Source organism: Lipotes vexillifer, unplaced genomic scaffold (genome assembly GCF_000442215.2).
Source record: "Lipotes vexillifer unplaced genomic scaffold, Lipotes_vexillifer_v1.1 scaffold182, whole genome shotgun sequence".
Classification (NCBI taxonomy): Eukaryota; Metazoa; Chordata; class Mammalia; order Artiodactyla; family Lipotidae; genus Lipotes; species Lipotes vexillifer.
In genome coordinates, this window is record NW_006798798.1 from 6,061,636 (window position 1) to 6,087,099 (window position 25,464).

General features: G+C 55.2%; 1 protein-coding gene across 1 annotated transcript; it reads left to right on the forward strand.

Moving 5' to 3' along the window:
• Positions 1–217: 217 nt before the first annotated feature.
• On the forward strand, positions 218–6,996 carry LRFN3 (leucine rich repeat and fibronectin type III domain containing 3). Its single transcript, XM_007471018.1, has 3 exons — positions 218–963; positions 2,521–3,957; positions 6,360–6,996. Exons 2-3 carry the CDS (start codon positions 2,537–2,539, stop codon positions 6,823–6,825), a joined length of 1,887 nt encoding a protein of 628 aa, XP_007471080.1. The 5' UTR covers positions 218–963; positions 2,521–2,536; the 3' UTR covers positions 6,826–6,996.
• Positions 6,997–25,464: the final 18,468 nt, after the last annotated feature.

Genomic DNA, 25,464 nt, shown 5'->3' on the forward strand with positions numbered 1-25,464 from the left:
CCCCCCCGCCCCCCCGCCCCCACCGCAGCCGCCCCCCTCCCTCTGGGCCAGCCCCTGCCGCAGCCCGGGAAGCAAGTTGGGACGCCGCCACCCCAGATCCAGGACCCGCACCCCGAAATCTGGGGCCTGCACCCCGAGATTGGCTCCAAAGATCTGGAAGCCCAAGCCTGGGAGTCTGATTTGGGGCTGGGACCCCAAGACCTGGAGCCTGAACATCAATATCTGGGGCTGAAATCTCAACATCAGTCCCTGGGACCCCAAGATTTGGAGCCTGAACCCCAAGAATTGGAATATGGACCCCAAGATTTGGAGCCTGAACCTCAAGATTTGGCATCTAAAACCCCAAATCTGGAGCTGAACTCTGAGTTCTGTGCCTGGGACCTTGAAATCTGGGACTGGATTCTCATTTCTATACCGTGCAACCCACTATTTGGGACCCCAACCCTGAGACTTTAGGCCTCAGATTCCAAGATCTGAACCCTGGCATTCCAAAGGGCCTAAACCGGAGTTTGGGCCTGAAGTCCTTGCTGCAAACCTGAATACTGAAATTTGGGGCAGATCTTGACTCAGAGCCCCAGTATCTGAACCCAGCACCCCAGTATCGGATCCCAAGACTGGGCTTGGGACTCAGATCTTAAACTCTCCATTTGACTGTTTAGCATCCCAGGACTGGAGCTGGGAGACCATGACTCCAAGCAACCCAAACTGGGGCCTGGGTCTCTAAAACTGGACCCTTAGAGGCCCAATATTTGGAGATCTAGGACCCAAAGTATCCAGGTCTATCAAAGTATCAAGGATATCAAAGTATCAAGACTCCATGGCCACAAATCTGAGCTGAGACACAACAGACGGTCCCTCTACAGAGGCCTTGGGGACAGGGAAGGAATGACCAGGCACCCCCTCCAGACCCCTGACCCCCTTGGAGCTTGAGGACTCTGCTCCCTGGGGTTGCTTCCAGTTCAGGTGAGACTACTGAGAGACCCCATGATGGGGAGGGACTTGGGAGGAACTTTGTGACTGGAGGTGGAGGTAAGGATTACCAGGTTCCCCTGGACACCTTTGGAGTTTCCCCAGGAAACAGATATCCATCCCCTCACAAGGGTCTGCCTCCAGCTCCTGCTCTGCTTCAAACACTCTCTGGACATTTGGCCAGCCCTGCCCCTCTCTGACCTCCTCTTCCCCAGTTGATGGCATCTCCAGGTCTGTGACCCACTCACCACCACCCCCTCCCCCCGCCGGCTCTCCAGCGTCCTCCTACCATCTGTCTTATTTGATCATCTCCAGCTGCCTCTCCTGTCCACCATTCCGCTCTCCAGTCTCCTTTCTCTGCCTCTCCTCTCACTGACCATCTCTATTCACCTCTCCTCTCACTGATCATCTTTGACACTTCTGTCCACTGTTCTTCTTTCTGGCTACCTCTGGCCACCTCTCAGTGACCGTCTCTGTCTGCCACTTCTGTCTTTGATCATCATCTTTAACCCCCCTGTCCACAGCTTCTCTCTCCAGCCACCTCTGTCTACTGTTTCACTCAATGACCATCTTTGATATCGCTGTCCAAGGTACCGGTCTCTAATCATCTTTCAGCAGCTCTCGTGCCTGTGTCTACCCCTGACCCTAAGCCTTGACCTGTGTCTGTCTCTGACCATCTTCGACCTCTTTTTCTACCACTCTTCTCTCCAGCCACTTCCATCCATCTCTCCTCTCTGACTTCCTTTATCCACCTTTCCTCTCTCGGACCCTCTTTTACCATCTCTCTTGCCCTCCACCCACTCCGGACTCCAGCTGCCAGTCTGTGACCATCCTGGCCTTCATTGACCACCTCTCTTCTCTCTGTCTCTCTTGCTCATTGGTGTTCTCTGATCATTTCTAACATCTCTGGTGGCCTTTCCTCTCTCTGATGACTTCTCCCCACACCCATCATCCTAACCAGCTGTCCCATGTCCAGCTGTCTCTGGCATGCCTGTCCTCTCTTCCTCTCTCTGACTGCCTCTCTGCCTTTTGACCATTTTGGACCATCTTTGACCATCTCTCCTGGATCTGACCACCCCTGGCCACTTCCCCTCTCTGTCCACTTCTGATCTTCTTGACCATCTCTAACCACCTCTCTTCTCTGGTCACGTCTGGCTACTTCTAATCATTCCCACCACCCTGACCAACTCTTCCCTCTTTGGCCATCTCTGAGTGTCTCTCTTTGACCACGTCTAAAGCTCTCTGGCTTACCTTCTACCCACCCTGACTACTGATCCTGTTCTCTGACTGTCGCTAACCGTTTCTAATCACCTCCCTTCCCTCTGACCATCTTTGCACATTTCTGCTCCCTGGGTTTTCCCGGGAAACATCTCTCTGAGTCTTTGACCGTCTCCTCTGGCTTTTGATCTGTCTGACCAGTCCTCTCTCTGGCCATCTTTGACCAAGTCTTCTGCTCTGTGACCTTCTCTTCTGGTCTCAGACCACCCCAACCCCCTTTAGCCCCCCACTTCTGGCCTCAGCCCGACCTAACTCCCCCCTTCTTCCCTGCAGGCCGCCCCTGCCCGCGATGGCCGTCCTCCCTCTGCTCCTCTGCCTGCTGCCGCTGGCCCCCGCCTCGTCTCCACCCCAGCCAGCCACACCCAGCCCGTGTCCCCGCCGCTGCCGCTGCCAGACACAGTCCCTGCCCCTAAGCGTGCTGTGCCCAGGGGCAGGTCTTCTGTTCGTTCCACCCTCGCTGGACCGCCGGGCGGCCGAGCTGCGCCTGGCGGACAACTTCATCGCGACCGTGCGGCGCCGTGACCTGGCCAACATGACGGGCCTGCTGCACCTGAGCTTGTCACGCAACACCATCCGCCACGTGGCCGCCGGCGCCTTCGCTGACCTTCGCGCCCTGCGCGCTCTGCACCTGGACGGCAACCGGCTGACCTCGCTGGGTGAGGGGCAGCTGCGCGGCCTGGTCAACTTACGCCACCTCATCCTGAGCAACAACCAGCTGGCAGCCCTGGCGGCTGGGGCCCTGGACGACTGCGCCGAGACACTTGAGGACCTCGACCTCTCCTACAACAACCTCGAACAGCTGCCCTGGGAGGCGTTGGGCCGCCTGGGCAACGTCAACACGTTGGGCCTTGACCACAACCTACTGGCTTCCGTGCCCGCCGGCGCCTTTTCCCGCCTGCACAAGCTGGCGCGGCTGGACATGACCTCCAACCGCCTAACCACCATCCCACCCGACCCACTCTTCTCTCGCCTGCCGCTGCTGGCTAGGCCCCGCGGCTCCCCCGCGTCCGCCCTGGTGCTGGCCTTCGGCGGGAACCCCCTGCACTGCAACTGCGAGCTGGTGTGGCTCCGGCGGCTGGCGCGGGAGGACGACCTCGAGGCCTGCGCCTCCCCGCCGGCCCTGGGTGGCCGCTACTTCTGGGCTGTGGGTGAGGAGGAGTTTGTGTGCGAGCCCCCCGTGGTGACACACCGTTCGCCGCCCCTGGCCGTGCCTGCCGGTCGGCCAGCCGCCCTGCGCTGCCGGGCAGTGGGCGACCCCGAGCCCCGTGTGCGCTGGGTGTCACCCCAGGGCCGGCTGCTGGGCAACTCGAGCCGAGCTCGCGCCTTCCCTAACGGGACGCTGGAGCTGCTGGTCACCGAGCCGGGCGATGGCGGCATCTTTACCTGCATCGCGGCCAATGCAGCTGGCGAGGCCACGGCTGCTGTGGAGCTGACCGTGGGCCCCCCGCCGCCCCCCCAGCTAGCCAACAGCACAAGCTGTGACCCCCCGCGGGACGGGGATCCTGATGCCCTCACCCCGCCCTCTGCCGCCTCAGTCTCTGCCTCCTCCAAGGCGGCTGACGCTGGGCCCCCTACCGACCGTGGCGTCCAGGTGACTGAGCATGGGGCCACAGCTGCTCTAGTCCAGTGGCCAGATCAGCGGCCTATCCCAGGCATCCGCATGTACCAAATCCAGTACAACAGCTCAGCCGACGACATCCTCGCCTACAGGTGCAGGGTCCAGGCAGCGGGCAGGTTGGGTGGGGGAGCGAGGTGGAGGGAGGGTTGGAGGAACACCTACTGATACCCCAGGTTGCAGCACTGGAAATGAGGCTGCAAGGTTACAAAGGCAATCAGACAGCAGAGGTAAAAGAAATCAGGCAGAGAGGGTAAAAGAAATCTGGCAACAGTGGTAAAAAAGAAAGAAGGCAGCAAGAATAAATACTAATCAGGCCAGAAGAGTAAAAAGATAATTGGGGGTGAGGGGCAAAGTTGAGGGGATACAAACCAACTTAAGTAGTAAAGAGAAGCCGGGTATTTCCAGATGACAGGGCTAGACTCAAGCCAGTCTGCAGGAAGAAAAAGATCAAGCGGGAGAATACACGGATCATGGGGAAAATGCAGTGAGGCAGCCTGGCTGCAAAGGAACTCAGACCAGAGGTTAAAAGGAAAATGAGGGAGGAGGTTACATAGAGATTAGGCTTTGCGTTTGTGCGGTGTGACCTGCTCCATGTGTTTGGAGTTCCAACGTGGTGACAGCTCAACTTTTGGTTTTCTAAATCAAATTAAACCTAGTTCAAGCTCCACCTCTGGGTGAACAGGAATGTTCAGTCGACCACTGCTGGGGGCTCCCTTCTCCCTTCTCTTGTTGCAAACACAAAACTTGGGGTTTACACACTCCAAGAGGCGGGTTACATAACTTCTGCCCCCAAGCCGGAGAGCACATGGAACATCTGCTGTGGCCACATGTGGTCACTAGTGGTGGCTCTCATCCAGGTGTGCTGACACATCTCACCCAAGTCCACGCTTGCATGGATGCCTGTGGATGGCTCCCTGTTCTCACTGCCAGGCTGGACCAAGGGTACAGTCCCTGACACCTGGCTGCAGAGGACTGGGCCTCCCAAGGCCTGGGGTCTTCACCTTGTAAACCCAGTACCTGGGTTCCCTGTGCCTCCCCAGAAGCCCAAACCTCAAAAGATAGTCACTTGATTTCCTTTTCAGTCCTGGAAATCTAGCGAGCTTTTTCCACTCCCTTTCGTAGACAGCGGTACTCAGTAGATTCCATGGAGGGCCCGCACCTGAAAATCGCACAAGTCCTATCTACCTTGCCTGGCAGGGGACAGGACAAATGCTCTCCTAGATCATCACCCTCCTAGAGATAATCATGGAGTTGCCTCATTAAAGCAGTTTAAGAATAAAACAGATTATAAAACAAGTTAAATCTCCAACAGGGTGCCATGCTACAAAAGGAAATATAGTGGAATTGGGTACTAAGGATAAAAGGGAATGGGAAAGATAAGGATAAATAGAAACCAGGCTAGAGAGATAAAAGAGAATCAGGGGACAGAAGTGGAAAGAAATAAGGCAACAGAGAGAAAAAGAACTCAGCAGTGATGACTGAGGCACATCAGTTTAATGAAAATGGAGCCAGATGACAGGGCTCGCTGGAAAGCAGGCTGTGGATATGGTAATAATAACACAGCAGCGGCAGCGGGGCTTGGGGGACATTCATTGGCAGGTTAGAAGGAAATCGGGCATCAGCAGTATGGGGGAATCGGGCAGTTAGATTAGATTAGAGAGAATTCTAGGTTTAACACTAGAGGAAAGTCAGGCAGCTGGAAAAGGGAAACCAGGCACCTGCTGGAGTGAAAGTCAGAGGAGCAGAGGGAAATTAGGTGAAGGTCTAGAGGGAGACTGGGAGGTGGGATTAGAGGGAAATTGGATGGGCATGGGGGTGGGGTGGCTAGAAGGAAATGGGCATCAGGTTAGAGGGATACCAGACAGCATTAGAACAAAACTGGGTGCTGAGTTGGAGAGATGTCTGGCAGCAGGGCTGGAGGGAACTCGGTGGTGGGCTGGCGGGAAATGGGGTAGTAAACTGGAGGGACTCAGGCAGTGAGCTAGGGGAGAGTAGGGTGGGGGGACCAGCGTGAAGTCAGGCAGGAGAGTGGAGCCAAACTGGGCAGCAGAGCTAGAGGGAACTTGGGCTGCAGGCTGGTGAGAAATTGGGGGACAGTGCAGGATGGGAACCAGGCAGTGGGGTATAAAATGAAACCCCACATGGGGGGCAGTGGGGCTAGCGGGAAGCTGGGCAGCAGCGCAGAGGGGAAGCGGGCAGTGGCACTAGAGGGAATTTGGGCGTTAAGGCCACAGGGAGATCACATGGGTATTCGAGCAGCGGGAAAATGAGAGGGTGGGCTCGGGTGAAACAGGCTAACAGAACGGAGGGATATCGGGCAGCTGATGGGTATCAGACCAAAGGGAATTCCAGTAGTGGTTACAGGGAACTCAGGGGCTAGGGTGAAATGAGACAGCGGCCTGGGGGGAAATCCTCCAGCCGGGAGGGTTGGGGCAGAGTGCAGGGTGGGTGCTGGGCAGCCGGAGACCTGACTCCCACCTGTCTGTCCCTCCAGGATGATCCCAGCCGACAGCAGCTCCTTCCTGTTGACGGACCTGGCATCAGGCCGCACCTACGATCTGTGTGTGCTAGCCGTGTACGAGGACGGCGCCACGGGGCTGACAGCCACACGGCCCGTGGGCTGCCACCGCTTCTCCACTGAGCCAGCGCTGCGGCCCTGTGGGGCCCCGCATGCACCCTTCCTGGGCGGCACTATGATCATCGCACTGGGTGGTGTTATCGTGGCCTCGGTACTGGTCTTCATCTTCGTGCTGCTCATGCGCTACAAGGTGCACGGAGGCCAACCCCCGGGCAAGGCCAAGGCACCTGCGCCTGTCAGCAGCGTTTGCTCCCAGACCAATGGCGCCCTGGGCCCCACGCTGGCCCCGCCGGCTCCTGAGCTGGCCGCACCCAGGGCCCACACCGTGGTCCAGCTGGACTGTGAGCCCTGGGGGCCCAGCCACGAACCCACGGGACCCTAGCTTCGCACCCACCTCTACGGCCCTTCTGGCCCCAGGGGTAGCAGGACCCAGACACCCCGTGGGACCTGACTTCAGACTCACCAAATTGCTCACGGTTTTTAAAACTCTGATGGGGAGGGTGTCGCGGGCACCGGGGCACAACAAGAAAGTCCTATTTTTCTAAGCTTGGGCCTGGGCCCTTGCCCTTGTCTCTGTCTGTTGGGGCTGGGGGATCATTCAGGGGTCTGGAGCCGGGATGCCCCCTCTGGGGGGAGAACCACCCCCCAGTTCTGTCTGAAGTCCCTGGATGAGGCTGAGGATGGTTATCCCTTTAACCAACAGACATTCCTTGAGTGTCCTCTCTGGGCCTGCCCTGTGCTGGGTGATGCTGCAATGACTCAGGCAGCCCCCAGCCCTGCCCCTCAGACAGTGATAGCTCAGAGTTAGCAGAGTCGTGGTGAGGAGGGGAGCCTAGGAGACTGTAGGAGCCCAGAAAAGGGGCCTGTCTCAGCCCAGGGTATGGTCAGAGAGGGCTTCATGATGGAGACATGATCTAAGAATGACGTCTGAAGGAGATAAATGAGCAAAGAGCAGTGGGAGAGGTGTTCCAGGCAGAGGGACAGCCCAAGCAAGGGCTTAGGCAGTGCCAGGCACTGGGGGTGCCGTGGTAGAAGTGAGGCAGGAAGGGTGGGCAGGGTTCAGGACCTCCAGGCTGAGGAGCTCAGACTCTGGCCTGATAGTACTGGGGAGCCACGGAGGAGTCTATGCAAGGGAGGGAGAGGGTCAGGTTTGGGCTGTAGGAAGATCCTTCTAGCCATTATGAGGAGGGTGGACCAGAGGAGAAGACTGAGGTTGGGAGCCTGGGGGAAACCAGGGCAGGGACCTGGGTGGGTGAGGACAAGGCTGGACCAGGGCTGGCCTGGGGGAGGGCACTAGGGGGTGGGTGAGAGAGACATTCAAGAAGCTGAGTGGATGGGTTATGGAGCTGAAGGGCTGTGGGGGAGAGAAGTGTCCAGGGTAAGGCCCAGGGCTCTGGCCAGGGGAGAGACAGTAGAGCTGCCCTGATACAGGACTGGGGAGGAGGGGCAGGTTTGGGGAAGATGCTGAGGCCAGTGTGGGACTTGGTGGATATGGAAGGCAGCTGTGCTCACCACTGTACCACCAGTGCCTCTGGGACTTGGTGGATATGGGGGCACCCAGAGGATCAGCATGCCACCAAGGCGTGGCAGCCAGGAGGCCTTAGGACCCCTGGTCTAAGACTGGAACTGGGGACAGAAATGAGGGTTCTGTCAGCTGTGATGGGGAACTGAGGCCACCAAATTCTCCATATTTAAGGGACAGGCAAATAAAACCCTAGACTAAAAACAAAGACTAAATAGGAGCAGTAGGTGAAGGGATGGATTGAAGCAAACCAGGCAAGTCAGACCCAAGTGACTCTTGTGTTTAATGATATCAAGGCTGCGGTGACCTCAGCAAGAGCAGTATTAGGGGATCAGCTGGGCAGTTGCCAAATCCAGCTGATCTGAGAGTAGGAGGGAAGAAATTGTAGACAGGGAGTGTAGACCCTGTGATTCTCGGGGTCTAGAGCCTGGTTCAGTTGATCTGGGCCTTTCCGCCCCACGTCTCTCCAGGGCTGGTCGTCACTCAGTCTAGGTCTGCTCTAGGCTCCCCCACTCAGACACCAGGCCTGGAGGTTTGCAGGACTAAACCCTGGGCCTTGGAAATGTTGAGCCTCACTGGAGATCCAGGAATGGGATTGGCAGTAAGAGGATAGCGCTCCCTGACTTCAGGCCACCTGTAGTGTTCCAGAGGCAGAGATGTGGAGGGAACTCGGGTCCTGTCATTCTTCTCTGAAGTGATGTGTGAGGGGCATGGTGAAGAGAGCCCAAGACTGGATGGGCCATTCTCATGATCTGGCTCACCTGACTCGTCCTCGTGGGATAACATCCTAGATTCTGGCAAAGCTTTCTAGATGGGTGTAGGCCTTGGAAATGATCCTACGTAGGCCAAGGGAACAACGTTAAGTGCCAGGGACCTGATCTGACTCCTGAGTCCTCCAGCAGCACCCAGAGTCCTCCTTCTTCTTGTTGTTACCCTCGGTGGCTGAGGTCAGGTGAAGCCATCAGGGAGAGCGAGGTGTCTTGGGTAAAAGGGCCCAGGGGGTGGGAGGATGGGATGGATACCTAGCGCCCGCTACAAAATACCAGTTGCTGCCATGAGGGGGAGCCAGAGTGCGCCATGCCTCAACCCTCCTTTTAAAATCTGAACAATTTATTGCGTGCCCACTGTGTGCAACGTGCTAGGGATTCAGTACTGAACAAATACAGGCCTGTCCTGCCCTCCCATATCTCACCATTTGGTGGGGGAAACAAGGGTCAAATTAACAAGTGTAAAGCACGTATGGTGACAAGACAGGTCATGCAGGAGAGAGCCTTGGAACTGTGAGGACTTGGACCAGGGTACTTGACCCAGGAAGAAAGGTTGAAGGAGGCTTCCTGGAGGAAGTAACGCCTCTGCTGAGATGCTCAGGTTGGAGTTAACTACACAATGGGTGGAAAGGACATTCCATACAAATGGAACAGCACTGCAGGAGGCCAGGGGGCTGGAGAGGGGTGAGGATACAGGGAAGGATGCCGTGTTGAGGCTGGAGAGCCAGAAGGGGGCAGACGATGCAGGACCCTGTAGGTGGCTTGGAGGAGCCTGGGTTTTATTCTCAGTGGCACGAGAAGCCATTGGAGGGTTTTGAGCAGTGAGGAGAGTAGTGCTCCCTGATCTCAAGGAAGCTGGCAGTTCCGTTTGCATGTTCAGGACAAAGGTAAAGCACAGAGACCAGGGAGGGGGCTACAGTGATGGTCCAGGCTGAGAAGTGGCCGGATGAGTTTGGGGCCTGAAGTGGATGGATTCAGAGATTTGAAACTATCTCACCAGAGGCCTCCATCCCCTACACAGAAGGGGACAGTGTGGACCACTGCCCAGCTACCCTGTTCTCAGGCTAGATTGCAGAAACTGGAAAGAAGAGTTGTAGAGACTAGGTCTCTGATATCCAAGGACCCATTCCTTAGAAGGGGGAGCTGACTTCCCTGTAGTGCAGGAATTAAGGACCTTTTCTAGGTTCAAGTGCTAGGACTGAGGCCATGGCTGGTCGGGGGGAATGTGGACACAGGAAATGCAGGCCCAGAAGGTGGACACACACCCAGTGGTAGCTTATTACACATTCAGAAGTCGGAGGTGGGAGGAGGCCCGTGGGGGCAGGCTGGTCCCTCTAACTTGGTCCCCTTCTGCCTCCTGCACAGGATGCCTGGACCATCCCCCACCCCCAGGCAGAAACAATACAACTGTGGACAAATGGTCACGTGTCTGGAATTTAAAGTTAAAATGTAGCTTGTCCAACATTGCCTGGCTGAGTCCACCAGTTTCCTGAGCTCAGAGGGTGCTACTCTTTCCACTGTCCATCCTCCATCTGGCTTTGAGGATGCCCTGCACATTTTTGAGACCAGCTTTCCTGGGGCCAAAGCTCCAGGCTATTGGAGCATTTTCTTGAAGACACTGTAGTCCTGATACCAGGACTCTCCCTCGTCTGGGTCCTGCCAGATCCAACCCATGTGTCTGGGTGTGGCTAATCCCCCACAGGCCCTGAGTGTCTGGACATACCTGTGATCCCTTGAGAGGCCTCAGCTAATGCCAAGCCTTCACAGCTCTTTACCTGGCCACATATGTGGGAGAATCAGACAAAGGGTCCTCAGAAAGGGGATGTTTCTTTTCTAGGTTGAACTTGGGCATGGCTCCTGCCTTTGGTTCCTCCCTGATCATGCTTCACAAAAGCAAGGTTAAGTATCAAAGCTCAGTGTTGCCCTGACCTGTGCAGAGTGATGCGGGGAACAGAGTGGTGACCAACATAGCCCCAGATCCTGCCCTTATAGAGTTCAAGTCTGGTGGAGGAAGTAAACACTCACCAAACAGTGGCAGCTCAGAGTGGTCAGGGCTGGGATGGGGGAAGCACAGGCAAAAATGATTAGGGCCTGTTTAAGCCCAAGGGACTCTGGGAGCCCAGAAGGGGCTCCTAACTGAGCCTGGAATGGGAGGTGGGGAGAATGCAAGATTTCCTGAAGGCAGGGCCGGCTTCATGGCAGCATGCCCTGTGTAGTCGCCCAGTGCCCTGTGTTTAAAAGGACGCTGTGCTTGACTGATGCCCTGCTGTCACCATCATGAAATTCTTAATGATTTTTGAACAAGGGACTCCACATTTTCACTTTGCACTGGGCCCTGCACACTTGAAGGATATACAAAGAGAGCCGGGAGAAGAGAGGGTCTTCCAAAGAGAGAGAACATCGTATGCAAAAGATAGGAAGGGAAGAGAGAGGACTGTGCATTGGAGAGCTGGCCAGAGTTCCGTGTAGCTGGAGCACAGAGTGTGAGAAGCGGGGACTGTGACAGGTGAGCTTAAGAAGTGGGCGGACGCCTGCTGCCAGGCTTACGAACTGTGACTCCACGCCAGGGGCACTGGAGCCACGGGAGGGGCAGGATCTGGTTTGGACCTTAGATCTATGGTGGGGAGGGTGGGGAGGGGTACATGGCACAGAACAAGGTCAAGGTGGGAGGCTCATTTGCCTTAGAAGGGGTTGGGAGTGTCTGGCCACTGGTTAGGCTTTTGAAGCGCCTTGAATGCTTGGGTGACAGACACCCCAGTGTACCAGGAGACTGGCTGGGGAGATTCCACAGCCACAGGCTGAACCCAGAGCTTCGTTTTCACTTGAAGATTTTCACTGTTGAGGGTGGGAGGGGAGTACACAAGGGTAGGTTAAAGGGTGTCACTGGTAAGTACTTGAAAATCTTTTTATATGAGAACTCACATGCATAGACTGATGGAGGTGAATGCAAAATTGATGAGAATTTAGAGTATAAGCTGTGAGACTTCAAAGGACTTTATTCTCGGTATATTCTGGCTTCAACTCTGTGGAACCCCTGGGGTACACTTCACTCTGGATAAAACATCAGTTCTTTGCTATGGTCCCCAGGGCCTTCCTGCTTCTCCACTCGCCTCTTTCTGGGGCATCACCCCCAACACACCCCAATGCCCCAGTCTCCCCTCTCTGCTGAGGCCCTCCACATCGCTGTCCCCGGCCTTGGCCCGTCTCCTAAACCCCGAGCCTGGCTTACCTTGGCTTCCTGGACATCCCCCAGGCCTCTCACACACACTGGGTCTCACACTGGCCTCAGCTTTTTCCCACACCTGCCCCTCTTCCCGGGTCCTGTCTCAGGGCAACCCCCACCCAGCCTCTTGAACAGCCCGCCCACCTCCCCTTCCTCCCTTCTCTGGTCCCATCTTGTTCTAGCTCTGGCCTCACCCACCTGGGGCCCTGCATCTCCTCCCCCTGGGCTTCTGGCCTCAGTCTCACCCTCTAGTCCAGGGAGTCTTCCTAAAGCCAAACCTGGCCCTCCTCTGCATGGAACCCTCCATGGTTCTCCAGGGTTCCCGGGACAGGGTCCCAGTTCCTCCCCTGCTCCCTTGCCCAGCTCCATCTCTAGAACATGTGTTCAGGGACCTCCCTGGCAGTCCAGTGGTTAAGACTGCATGCTACCACTGCAGGGGGCACAGGTTCCATCCCTGGTCTGGAAACTAAGATCCCACGTGCCGCGTGGCACGACCAGAAAAAAAAAAAAAGTCTAGCACGTATCTTCTCCACCTCAGGCTGGAAGGGAATCGCTGCTCCCTGAAAGGCCCACACCTTTAAACTCCCACACCTTCCCTCACCTTGATCCCTATGCCCTCCCTCACCTCCTCTGCTTGTGATGAAGAGCCTGAGAAGGATCTTAAGCAGGTGTGAAATGAAGCTACTGAAAGAAAGTCGGTTCCTTCTTGAATTCTCCCCCTACTCCTCCCACCAAAGGCAAGGGCTCTGGGGGGAAAGGGACTAGGGGTGTAGGCTCTTGGGACCCGAGGGAGGGAGGGGCTGGAAACTGTATCCAAGGTCCCTTGCCTTTCCCTGTCTAGAGCCCCAGCCTTGCCATTCCTCCCGGATCCTCCATGGACGTTGCGGCTCCACTATTCTCCGGCTCAGGACTTTCTGGGACGATGGGAGTGACTGGAAGCCATTGTCTTCCCTTGGGGAACTCCACCTCCCAATCCTCCAGACCTCCACATCGGGCACATGATGTCCTCTCCCGCCTGGCTCCAGTCCCCACCTTCAGGTCCCTAGTCCTTCTCACTCACACACAGAAAACCAGTTTCAATCCCCCTCCTTCTGCAGAATCCCCAAGGCTCCTGGCACCCTGGCGCCCTCCTTCCCAGGATCCCAAAAGTCCAAGCCTGAAGCGCCTCCCTCCTCAGCGGGCCCAGGAGTCCTGGTATTCTTTGTTGCTCCCTTCCATCCCCTGATTTGTAATTCTCTGTCTCAAACTTGGAGCCGTCACCTCCTCCAAACACAGCCACTTCCTCCACACTCGAAGGCCCTCCTCTGAAGAAATATCTTTCTTGTCTCTCTTGGCCTTTCCATCTCTCCACCACGCTCAGCTCTCTCTACATTCCTTACTCTGCCTGTCTCTCTCCCCGCACCCATCTCTCCATCTCCCTGTAACTTTCTTGTATTTTTTCCTCTCCTTCTTTCAGTGTCTCTGCTCAGCTCCGTCTCTGCCCTCTTCCCTCTCTCTCCCTCTCGCTCTGCTCTCTGTCTGTCCCTTCTCCCTGACCCCGCCCACATAATTAGGCCTCATTATGATCCATGGCACCAGGTCAGGCTGGAGCCATTGTTAATGGGGACCGCAGTGTGCTGACCCTGGGAGAGTGCTGAGGGCCAGGCCCAGGCAACTGGAGCTATAAATGCCCCCACAATGTGCCCGGCCTCAGTCTAGCTCCTGGCAGGTGAGATCCCCAATCTTGCCTTTTTCCTGGGGCTTGGAGGTCCAAGCCCTTCTCTGGGATTCCTCTTGTGTCCCCTTCCACTCCTGCAGTAGGAGGGCTGGAGGGCAGACTGGCAGGAGAGACTGCACTGACTAGCCTGGATCTGTCCACTCCCTCTCCAGCCATGGCTGCCCCGTGTGTGAGCACCTGCCCCGCTGTGCCTCGGTCCCCTGAGTTTCCTATGGGGTGAGTGACCCATGGGAGATGCAGAAGGCTGGTGAGCTGGTCTGGATCTACGACAGAGGACTGGTTGTGCCGTCTGGGGTTGGGGGGCTGCCTGGCAAGTTCTGCAACAGGGGACTGGCCACAGTGGAGCTTCTTCGGACAGGGCCCTGGCCAGCTGGGACAAAGGACTGTTTGGGCAGACTCTGTGACAATGGAGGCAACTTTATTTTAAGTTAATGCTTATGTACCATTGTTCCGTGGCCTTTACGTATATCATCTCGTCTAATCTTCCCATAGCTCTGTGAAGTGTGGGCTAAACACTACCTCTTACAGATGAGGCAAGCGTGGCCCAAAGAGGTTAAATACCTTGCCCACAGTTCACATGGCCAGGGAGTGGTAGAGTCAGGATTACAATATAATGTGTTTGGCCTCAAAATCCACCGGATTATGCTGACTCCTTCCTATCCCCTCCTGGTTCCCTCAGGCCAGGGGGCTGCGTTTGTAGGTTTCCAGGGCCGTGATATCATCATGGCTTTCTTGGAGTACCGGCGCTGAGAAGGCCAACTTCCGGCTGTACGTGTCGCCCAAGGGGCCCCTGGTGCTAGTGAGGGCGCACCCGATGCACCACTGCGTGGGTTTGCGGCAGGTGGCGGGCAGCGAGGTGCGCCTAGAGGCGTCGCGGCCGATGGGAGTGACAGTGATGCCCGCGAGTAGGCGCGCCTCCCTGGACACGGCACTGGCTCTTCCGCGCCACCTGCTGAGTACTCATTACGTCGTGGTGACGCCGTCGTTGCGGCCGCACGACCCGCACAAGGAGTTTGCCATGGTGGCAGGTGCTCAGCCAAAGTGCCTGAGCCTCAAGCCTCCCGTGCGGGTCCTGCTGGACAGCGTCAAGCACGCTGCCCGCCGGCCCCTCCTCGTACACCTTGAGCCTCTCCAGGCGCTGCAGGTGCAGAGCTCAGAAAACCTGTCGGCACCTGCGTGGTGGCCACTCATCCCGTCGTGCTGCTGACTGGTCACACTTGCCTGCAAGTGGGAGACAAGGCCTGTGGCCACGTGTACAAACTGCTGTCCCAGGGTCTCTGAGGTCCCGTCCACGCCGTGCCTCAGTTCGCGCTGGCGTATCCCGGGCCCCGGGACCTCGTGGACTTGGCGGCTGGCAGCGCCGGCGGCCGACCTTTGTGGAGGAGGCGGCGCCGGAGGAGCGCAGGCTCGGCGCCCTGTCTCCTCACTGCACTTCGACGTGGACCTGGTGCGCCCGCTTGTGCTGCGCTCCTCGGCCCGTCTGTCTGCAGGTGCTTTTTCTGGCCGGGGCCGCCGCCCTCGGCGGCGTCGCCTACGATCCTTTCTGTTCTCTCGGGCTCCCAATGGGCGCGTTCAGTCTAAGCTTAGCGCTCAAGGAGCTGCCAGGCTTTCCCAACCGGCGGCCGCTGCCCAACCTGCACTGGAGCTTCCTCGCCGCCGGCCCTGAGCCGCATCACGGGCGGCATTCTGGCCACAGCCAAGCCCCGGCTCAGGGTTTCGCCTGAACCGAGCTGGCCTAAGAACCGGGTCGCGGGCACAGTGCCGTGCACAGCCTGGAGACGCGCAAGGCGTCCTTCTGAGTGTTCAGCTTAAGCACCGCCCATGGCGGGGACTTCCGTATCCAGGCCGGTGGGTAGCCGGCGGTGGGTGAGCAATCCTGGCGCCCAAGAGTGTCCGGAGGTGGGCACGTGATGGGATTTCTGGGGATGAGGGTCGAAGAAAACCATAACAATACATTCGCTTGCTCACATAGCAGCCAGAGAGTTTCTAAATGCAAGTTACGTCCCTCCCATGCAATCATTCCACCTTACTCCCAGCAAAAACAAAGTGTTTTATAAGGCCCCACAGGATCTGCTCCCATTACCTCGCTGATCTCACCTCCTCTCTTGTCCTTCCCTCACTCTATTCCAGCCACACTGGCCACCTTGCTTGAGGGCCTTTGCACTGGCTGTCCCCATGATATCCTTATGGGTCGCTCCCTCACCTCCTTCAAGTCTTTGCTCAAACGTCACCTTCTTACTGAGGCCAACCTGACTGCCCAATTTAAAATCTCAATTCCCCGATCTCTACAATCTCTAGCCCTTCCCTGCTTTTTTTCATAGCACATATAACCTTCTATATACTTACTTATTCTCTTTCTTTGCTACATATTAGTTCCTTGAGGGTAATATAGTTTTAAGACACACAGTTAACTGCACAGTTTTAAAGTATCCAGCCTGGTGAATTTTCGCATGTACGTACACACCCATGTAACCATCACCTAGATCAAGCTATAGAACATTTCCATCACCCCAAATAGCTCCATGACGTCAGATCTTTACAAAAATGTTTTGCACTGTTGTATCGCTGGCACCTATGAAAGTGCCCAACACTCATTAAACATTTATGGAATGAATAACAATAATAATAGTTATACTTTGTTAAATGTGCACCACATTATATTCCAGGCACTGGGCTCAAACAGGAAGTTACTGCTGAAGGTCACACGCTCTTTTTCTTTATTACAGTATAAAATGTGAACAAGGGGGTGGGAGATGGGATAAAATAATAATAGCTAATGTTGAGTGTTTAACGTTCCTGCTAGCTTTTGAGGTAGGCTCTATAATAATATTGTAATAATTCCTTTTTTTTTTTCCTGGAGAAGGGAGGGGGAAAGGCTGGAATTCAAATCTTTTGCCAAATTCATACAGCTAGAAAGTGGCAGAGCCAGGATTTGATCCCCAGTCCACTTGCTTCCAGAGCACAAGGTTTTAACCACCTTTTTGTTTTGTTTTGCTTTTTGTACTGCCTCACAAAGACTTATAAATAGTCAAGACTTATGAGCTAAGTGATACATGCTTTTATACATATGTACATTATGTAATGTAAATCTCATAGCCACCGTGGAGACAGATCTTTTTATTACTCCCATTTTATACAGGAAGCGGTTGAAGGTTGAGGTCAAGAAATCACCACCCAAATCTGCACACGGAGCAGGTAGCAGCTGTGATCCCAAAATTCGCTCAGGATGCTAAGGAAGATGTGCCTCTCCACCAAGAACGAGGCCCTCCACGCAGACTCAGTGTAACGGATGCTGACCATAGTCCTGAACTATGCTATGGGAATCGGGATTTTCCCGTAACCCTGGAATAAGGAGCTACCATCCAATCTCTTTCTGTCCTGAAAAACATCAGGAGAACAGGAAGATGAGAGAAAAGTGAGGGATACTCAAAGGCTGGGGTTTCTTAGAAACAAAGACATGGACTTCAATTCTTTTATTCATAACGGCTCAGAGCCAGGCTCTGGAGCCAAGAGACCTGGATTCAAATCCTGCTTAAAGTCATGTGATCCTGGGCCCATCACTTCACCCTCTGACCCTCTATTTTCTCCTCTGTGAAGTGTGGTAATAATACCAACAACATTATAAGATTTTATGACATTTTTAAAAATGAGTTAATAGAACAGTGCCTGGCATGCAGTAAATATTTGCTGTTATTATTTTTCAATATTTTTAAAAATATTTACCTCAGGCCAGGCCTGTCCTAAGCACTGGAGATGCAACAATGAACAACATAGACAACACCCTTACCCTGGGGAGCTGACATGTAAGCTAATATTCTAATCCACACCAGTACTCTATATCCCATCTTGATGGAAAATGTGCAAAGCCTTACAGAACAAACAAGGTTATTTCTTTAAAATTCACTTTGTAGATGGCTAACTTCATGAACTAACAGCTATGAAAAAATAACTCCCCTCCCTGGGAATTAGGGGGGGACATATGTCTCTAATTCCCACAAGATATGTACACACACACACACACATGCACACACACACGCACACACGCACACACTTCTTAAGGCTGCTTAACAGGGCAAGTTGCAAGTCCTCACTGACCAAAATCAACCTACAGATGTGTTTGGACTTACTGGCACAGATATTTTTAAATAATTGATATGGCTGTTTTTAGATGAAGCCTGTGCTCGCCAGCTCATCAAAGTCCTATTCTACACCCAGGCTGTGCTGATCATTTTTATATTGTCCCCCAGCCCCACCCTTCTCTTTCCACTGATATGGGCCCCAATTCATTTTAGACTGGGAACCCTATTAGCTTCTGAATGCTGAGTCTTTAATGCCAGGGACCCTGGATGCCAAGAGTGTGGAGGCAGGTCAGGGATAAGATTAAATGCCAGGATTCAATTCTGTGGCATCCTCTCTTCATCTCATCTCCAGATATTCTGACTGAGGAGGCTGTGGACCCTCCCATGGAATCTCATTCCCTCCTAGCGTCTTCCCTAATGATGCTACTCCAGTTCCCAGTCTCCTATAAGGACTATGCATGCTCCAGTGGGACCACATGTCACCTTTGCAAAGCACAAGGCTAAGTGTGTGCCTAGCACACAGGCCACATATGGATTCAAGACCATGTCCAGTTCCAACTCGGTATCTCTGAGGGACTCCAAAACAGTGTCCAACTCTCAAACCCTGGTAATGGCCAATCCAGGATCTGAGAGCACACCTGAACCAGGGCTTTTACCTGTGGCCATGGCTTAGCTGGGGCTTGCACAAGGGGCCGTGAATGGAGCCTGGCCTCAATCTGTAGCTGTAGTTGAACCAGCACCTACACCTGTCTCCCTGCCCATGCTCATGGCTGAACCAGAGTCCAAATCCAAGACAGTGTCTTGGTCTGGGTCAGAAACTGCCTCAGTGGCCAAGCCGGGGCTCAAGGTGGTGGCAGTGACCGAACCAAGCTTAGAGGCTGTGGCTGTGGGGAAACCAGAACTTGAAACTGTATCTGGGTACAAAATGATGTCTGTGACCAAATCAGAGATAGCAGCTGGGACTTCCCTGGTGGCGCAGTGGTTAAGAATCCGCCTGCCAATGCAGGGGACATGAGTTCAAGCCCTGGTGCGGGAATTTCCCACATGCTGCAAAGCAGCTAAGCCCGTGTGCCACAACTACTGAGCCCACTGCCTTGAGAGGCGGTGGGCTCAGTAGTTGCCCTTCAGTGCTCCACAACAAAAGAAGCCACCGCAATGAGAAGTCCGTGCACCGCAACGAAGAGTAGCCCCTGCTCACCGCAACTAGAGAAAAGCCCATGCAGCAACGAAGACCCAACGCAGCCATAAATAAATAAATAGTGGCTGTCTCTAGTAATGGGCAGGGGACCATCACAGGGGGTACCTGCTGGGCCTCTGGGTTACCACACATCTACACTCTGGATGGCTACTCTTTCCCCATGCCTGGGGGCTGCACCTACATCCTGAGCAACTGCCCTCAGACCCTACCCAGAGGCCTCCCTTCCTTCCGGCTGTGGGTCGCCTGCTCTGGAGGGAGACAGCTCATGTTTTGTCGCAACGCACATCTCTGACGTCATCACTGCTGTCAAACAGGAGTTCAGTTTTTTCGGGTAAGAATCACACTATACGGAATCCTGGGAAACCCCATCCTTCTCTGTCCCTCATTTTTGTCATCTCTAACATGGAGGCAATTATAGAGGTCCACAGTCCCTTAGCTAAAATGATCGGGGCCAGATGCATTTCAGATTTTAGAATTTCAAAGGGTCATACCATGCAAATGCCACATATTATATAATACCCCTAGTGGGTGTTACAAAATCACAAATATTAACATCTCTGCAGTGACATGTCTGAATATTCATACCAAATGGGATAAATTAAGACTATCAGTAGCCACATGTGAGTGGCTATTGCTGCCAATTTAGTTCTAACATCAAACGCACAAAACATCGTTCAGTCTTCAGACCACTTTTGCATTCAGGGATTGTAGGTAAGGGATTATGGATCTCTGGCACCTACCTTGTCAGGCTCCTGTGAGGTGGGAATGAGTTAACACATGAAAAGCACTTGGAACAGAGTCCAGCTCATGGTAAGTGTCATATGAGGAATGTTTGCTATGTTTATTGTCCCCTAACCCTGGCATCTGGAACCTCCAAATTCTCTGAGCTTTGGACATATCCTAGGACCACATGCAGCCACTGGCATTTCCCAAATTTTTCCTCAGGGAAGGTTTAGGGACATTGCTCTGGTTGGAAGCCTGTGGGAGCTAGACTATACTTAATTGTGGTTGCTAGCGGGGCAAACTGATGGAGATTATGGATGTACAAAGCCACCTTTCAGCACCTTTCATCACTATAGAAAGACAATGGACTCTGGAGCCAGATGGCTTGGGTTCAAATCCCAATTTGACCACTTGTGGGTTTTTTTGTTTGTTTGTTTGTTTTGCGGTACGCGGGCCTCTCACTGTGGTGGCCTCTCCCGTTGCGGAGCACAGGCTCAGCGGCCATGGCTCACGGGCCCAGCCGCTCCACAGCATGTGGGATCTTCCCAGACCGGGGCACGAACCCACGTCCCCTGTATCGGCAGACGGACTCTCAACCACTGCACCACCAGGGAAGCCCAGGGCTCCAGATTTTTACCCTCACCACTTGGGCCCCCATCTCCCAGGGACCTGACACTCCTGAATTCCTTCCTTGATTAAGGAATATTTTATTCTTATGTACCAGACCTTGTTCAAGAAACTGAGGACACGTCAGCAACAAAGACAGACAAAACCCTTGTTCTCACGGTGCTTATAGTCTAGCAGAGAGAGATAAGCAATAAATATAAGTTAATTACATAGTATGTTAGAAGATGATACGTGCTAAAGAGAAAAAAAATAGAGCAAGGAAAGTGAGATCAGGATTTCTGAGAGTACAGTTTTAAATAGGAGGGATGTAACTTAAGCCAAGTCTTAAAGGAAGTGAGGGAGAGAGCCATGTGGGTATCTGAGAAAAGAGCATTCCAGGCAGAGGGAACAACAAGTGCCTAAAGTGAAAATCTGCCACCCATGTTGGAGGAACAGCAAGAGGTCCAGGCTGAAGTGGGATCGTGGGAGAGATCATGGGAGTCAGACTGTGTGCGGCAATGTGGGCTCTTGCGGTAACTTTGGCTTTTATTCTGTGTGAGGTGGGAACCAAGGAAAGATTTTGTGCAGAGGACGGTTGAGATATCACTTGCATGTAAATAAGATCCTTGTGGCTGCCATGTGGGAAACAGACTATGGGGCTTGTGGAGGAAGACCAGCGAGGAGGCTTGCTGCAATGCTCCAGGCAGGAGATGATGGGGGCTGGACCAGGGTGGAGGTAGAGGAGATTAAAAGGTGGGTTGGGGACCTTCTGGGGGGTGGCGTGGGGGCATAGAAACAGAAATCATGGGCTGGGAGAAGAGAGACACTCTCTGACCTGGAAGTTCTTGGTGGAGGCTCTTGGTGACTGTGGGAAAGACCTTTGGGTCCTGGCTGAAGGCTGTCCCATTAACTAGAGGAGGTGGGCACTCCCAGCTCCTTAGTGGAACAACTTATCTGGGCTCCTCAGAGGAGCATGAGGACAGAACTGGGTATTGGAAACAAGACTGCTGGTTAGCAGATGAGGGTGAGACCTCGCAAAGCCCCAGTAGCCCAACCTTCAACCCCCTCAGCTTTCATCCCTCACCCCTCCTCAAATGCTCAGGAATTCAGCCTTTCTGGTGACCCTGGCTCTTGGGCTGCCAGGTGAACCAGCAGTGGCTACAGCTGTCGGCAACCCTGAGTATCACAAGGCTTTGGTTGTACTTCCACAGCTCCGAACTACGGGCAGAGGCAGGTCTGGGGCAAGAGCTGCCTGCACTGCACTGTCTTTGACTGGCAGCTCGCGATGTCTCTGCAAGTGACCAAACGTTACCGTGCACACATGTAGGGCCTGTGTGGAAACTTCAACGGGGACCGGACCCATGATGTGGGAGGTCCCGATCTGCGCGTCTTCTTGCATAATTGTGCCCTGCAGCCGCCTGATGCCCCATGCCAAGCCCCCTAGGCTGCACCCTGCATCAGACCTGTGTCCCCACCAGAGACCCAAGGGCCCTGTGCTGTCCTCGTAGTTCTGAACGGGCCCTTTAGCCACTGCCATGACCTGATGCCACCTAGACCCTTAGAGACCAGCAGTAGTGCTTGGATCTGCAACCAAGAGACAGCTTCCCCAACTACCCGTTTGTGCTTTGCAACTTGCGCTTTGTGCGTGGCCCTCCAGGTCTATGGACACACCTATCAGTGCCTGGGTGTCAGTGTCAGGAACGCATAACTCTTGAGGTCGGGGTCTGTGGGTCCTGAGGGTGGAGAATTCTAGTTCCTGGGGTCCAGAACTACTCAGTTCTAAAAGGCAGGATTCCTGGACTTGATGCATGAAAAAGTCCTCTAGGCAGCGAGGACTCCAGGCTCTGGAGTGAGGGTTCTGTGTCCCATGGCCTGACTTTTATGTGCTGGAGAAGGGACTTCTGGTTTCTGAAGACAGAAACTTTACTCTGTGAGATGGAGTTTGCTGGGGCTGGGGGCTAGAAAGCTTCCACTCTAGGGGCACCAAGCTACCTGAGGATGCTTTGGCCTGGGCCTTCAGCCATAGCTTCTTGGTGGGTTCCCTGAGTGAGTGTCTGGATGCTGCTGGCAAGATGCTGTCACTGCCACCATCTTGTGTCACTCTGCCGACCACCAGAACCCCAGCCCACTTTGCCCACCTATATGATGTCCTCTTTCACCTCGGGGCCCTTCCAGCTGTGCCTTAAGGTGCTTGCACCAAACCCCTTATGTCCAAGATTGCATGGTGGACGTATGCCTGGGCATTGGACTATGCCCAGTGCTAAGTGTCTACTGTGAAACCTGCCAGTTCCTAGGTGGCCAAGTCTTCCGCTGGCAGAAACTGAGCCAGTGCAGTGGGTGTCCAGGGCCTCGGTCCAGCCTCTCCATCTTTGCTCATCTGGGGCCCCCTCCTGACCCGGTTTCAGCTCCTTGTTGCCCATCTCAGGGTGCCAGCCCCTCCCTGCACAGGTTAGTCCCTGAAACCTTGTACTTCCCACTGTGCCAGCCTCCAGCCACCCCTCCACTGCCCATTATGGTCCAACCTTTGCCCACCCTAAAGTGTCAGCCCAGCTCTGACGGCAGTCCAGCCCCCAGCTCTTATCCTTCTCACTTCTCAGCCCTGATTATGGTCCAGCTCTTCAATCCTTACCTCTCAGGAGCTCAGAGCCGTTCATGGTCCAGCCTCCACGGCCTTATCCATCCCAAACCCTTATGGGTCAGCTGTGCCTCTGACCCACGGTTGGCCACCTGGTATTTACCCCTTTGAGGGTTAGCTTCAGCTCTGCCCAAGTCAAGCTTTCTAGACCTTACCCCTGCAGGGCCCCAGATGCCCCATCCCAGCCCCAGAGGTGGGGGGTGAGACTCCAGCAGCCACTTGCCACCAAGGAACCCTCCATTCCTACTCCTTCCCTCAGGCCGGCTATGCCCTGCATGCCCACACTACTCGCTGTGCACTCCGGGACGGCCAGACACTTGCGCGGGGCTGGAGGGGCCGCCCAGCTGGGAGGGTGACCAACGCTGTTGCGGGGGCTGCGTGTGCAACGCGGGCCTTGTGCTGAGTGGTATCACCTGCGTGCTCACGGATCAGCGCAGCTGCTCAAGCGCTGGCCGGCTGCTACCTCGGCGGCCAGGTGGCCTGCCAACCCTGCCGCGCAGCCCGGGGGACAGCCCAGGCCTCTGCCTCGCCTCGGGCGAGCTCTATTACCCCACCTTCGAGGGCGCCACCTTCCACCTTCTGATCGCCTGCACCTATTCGTTGGTGGGCACAGACACGGGTTGCCTTCGGGGCATGTGGCCCTTCGAGGTGGTGCCGGAGATAGGCTCACGGATGCTCAAACTCCACCACGTGTTGCTCCGCACACAAGGCCACTGCTTTGGCCTCGACCCGCTGCAAGGATAGGGATGCGTCAGCGTGAGCTCGTGCCCTGTGCCTGCCACTTCCCTCCCATTCCCTCTTCACCCCAGCACGCCCACCCCACCTGTCCCTCCCATCCTCCAGTCTTCATCTCCGAGTAGTTTTTTCCTCTGCCTGGGTTTCCCTGCACATTCCCATGCTCCACAAACACCATCACCTTTTCCCCACTCCCACCCAGCCTCCCCTGACCCTGGTCGCTGCTTGCCCAAACGCCTTCCCTGCGTGCCCCTCTGTCACCACTGCCCTTCCTCTGGCCTCTCATCCCCTCTCCGCCTCCTGCCCCCCGCATCTCCCTCCTCTTCCCTGGCTCGACAGCCCTCCACTGCCTCCCCATCCCCCAGTCCGTGGATGCCCTCTAGGTCTGTCTCCTGTCCTCCTCTCCCCTCTCATCCTTCACCCGCATGCCCACCCCACCACTCTCCCTCCCCTCCCTTCCCCCTCCTGTCTCCCCAGGCGTCCTCCCCCTCCTCCAGCCTTCCTCCTACACAGCACCCACTCCCAAGCCCACAACACCCACTCCCAAGCCCACAACACCCACTCCCAAGCCCACAACACCCACTCCCAGGCGCACAACACCCACTCCCAAGCCCACAACACCCACTCCCAGGCACACAACACCCACTCCCAAGCCCACAGCACCCACTCCCAAGCGCTGCCCTGAACGCCCCTCCCCTTGACTCCTCTCTCCCCCTTCCTTCACCTCCTCGTCTGTCCGCTCACCCCTCCCACCCCTCTGCACTCTCCCCTGTTCTGGCACACCACCTCACTCAGCCTTTGCACACACACCGCCACCCCATCTTCTCCCTGATGCTCCCCAGGCCCTGATATCCGCCCTCACTCTAGGCCTCCTTTGGCTGCCTGCCCTTCCCACTGACCGGAGGTGGGTGTGCACCTTCGCGTGGCGGGGGCGCCATCTGTGGTGCTCGTGGCTTGGAGGCCGGTGGCTGCTCTTCCAGTGCAGCTCCCATGTGAGCCTGCCGCTGCCTGTGACCTCCTGCAGCTTCCCATGCAGCCTCTGGGGCAACTTTAACAGCAACACGACAGATGACCTGCAGCAACTGAGGCCTGGGTCTGTGCTGCGCTGTGTTCCTGCCCAGATGCCAGCTGTCCAGCAGCCACCGAGGACAGGGGCGCAGACACAGCACCTGCGGCCTCCTGTGTGAGCCCAGCAACCTGCTGGTACCCTGCCACCCATGCCTGCCGCCAGAGCCCTTCTTCTGGGCCTGTGTGGCCGACAAGCGCCCTGCCCACAGGAACCGCAAAGTGCTCTGTGCCTGCCTGCAGGCCTCCATGGCCGCCTGCCAGACGGCTGGTGTCAGTGTGCAGCCCTGGAGGGCGCCTGGCTTTCACTGTGAGTCGTTGCTGGTGGGGTCGGAAGTGCAAGACCAGGTCTGGTCTTCTGTCATCCCACAGGTGTTAGTGGAGGACCACCATGTGCCAGGCCCACGAGGGAGATACAGCGCCAAACAGGACAGAATCCTGCACACATTCTTGTTGGGAAAACAGATTTTATCTCTTAGCTACATTTACAGAGCACCCATTCTATATCAGACCCTGTGTTGAGACAGTGGGTCTCAAATTATTGTCCCTAGACAGGCAGCATCAGGAACACAGGGTTTGTTTACAATGCAAAACCTTGCCCTGCCCCAGATTTACTGAATCAGAAACTCTGGAGTGGGTGGGACCGAGCAACCTTTTATAATGAGCCCTTCAGGAGATTCGGATGCTAGGCTGGGTTTGAGAACCTCTGTTTGACCTGCTTTAAGTCAGCTCACTCCGTCTTTGAACCGCT

Excerpts from the sequence above, each read along its gene's own strand:
- LRFN3 (XM_007471018.1), top strand. The coding sequence starts at position 2,537 with ATGGCCGTCCTCCCTCTGCTCCTCTGCCTGCTGCCGCTGGCCCCCGCC. Across the intron at positions 3,958-6,359 it reads GACGACATCCTCGCCTACAG|GATGATCCCAGCCGACAGCA; the intron begins GTGCAGGGTCCA and ends CTGTCCCTCCAG.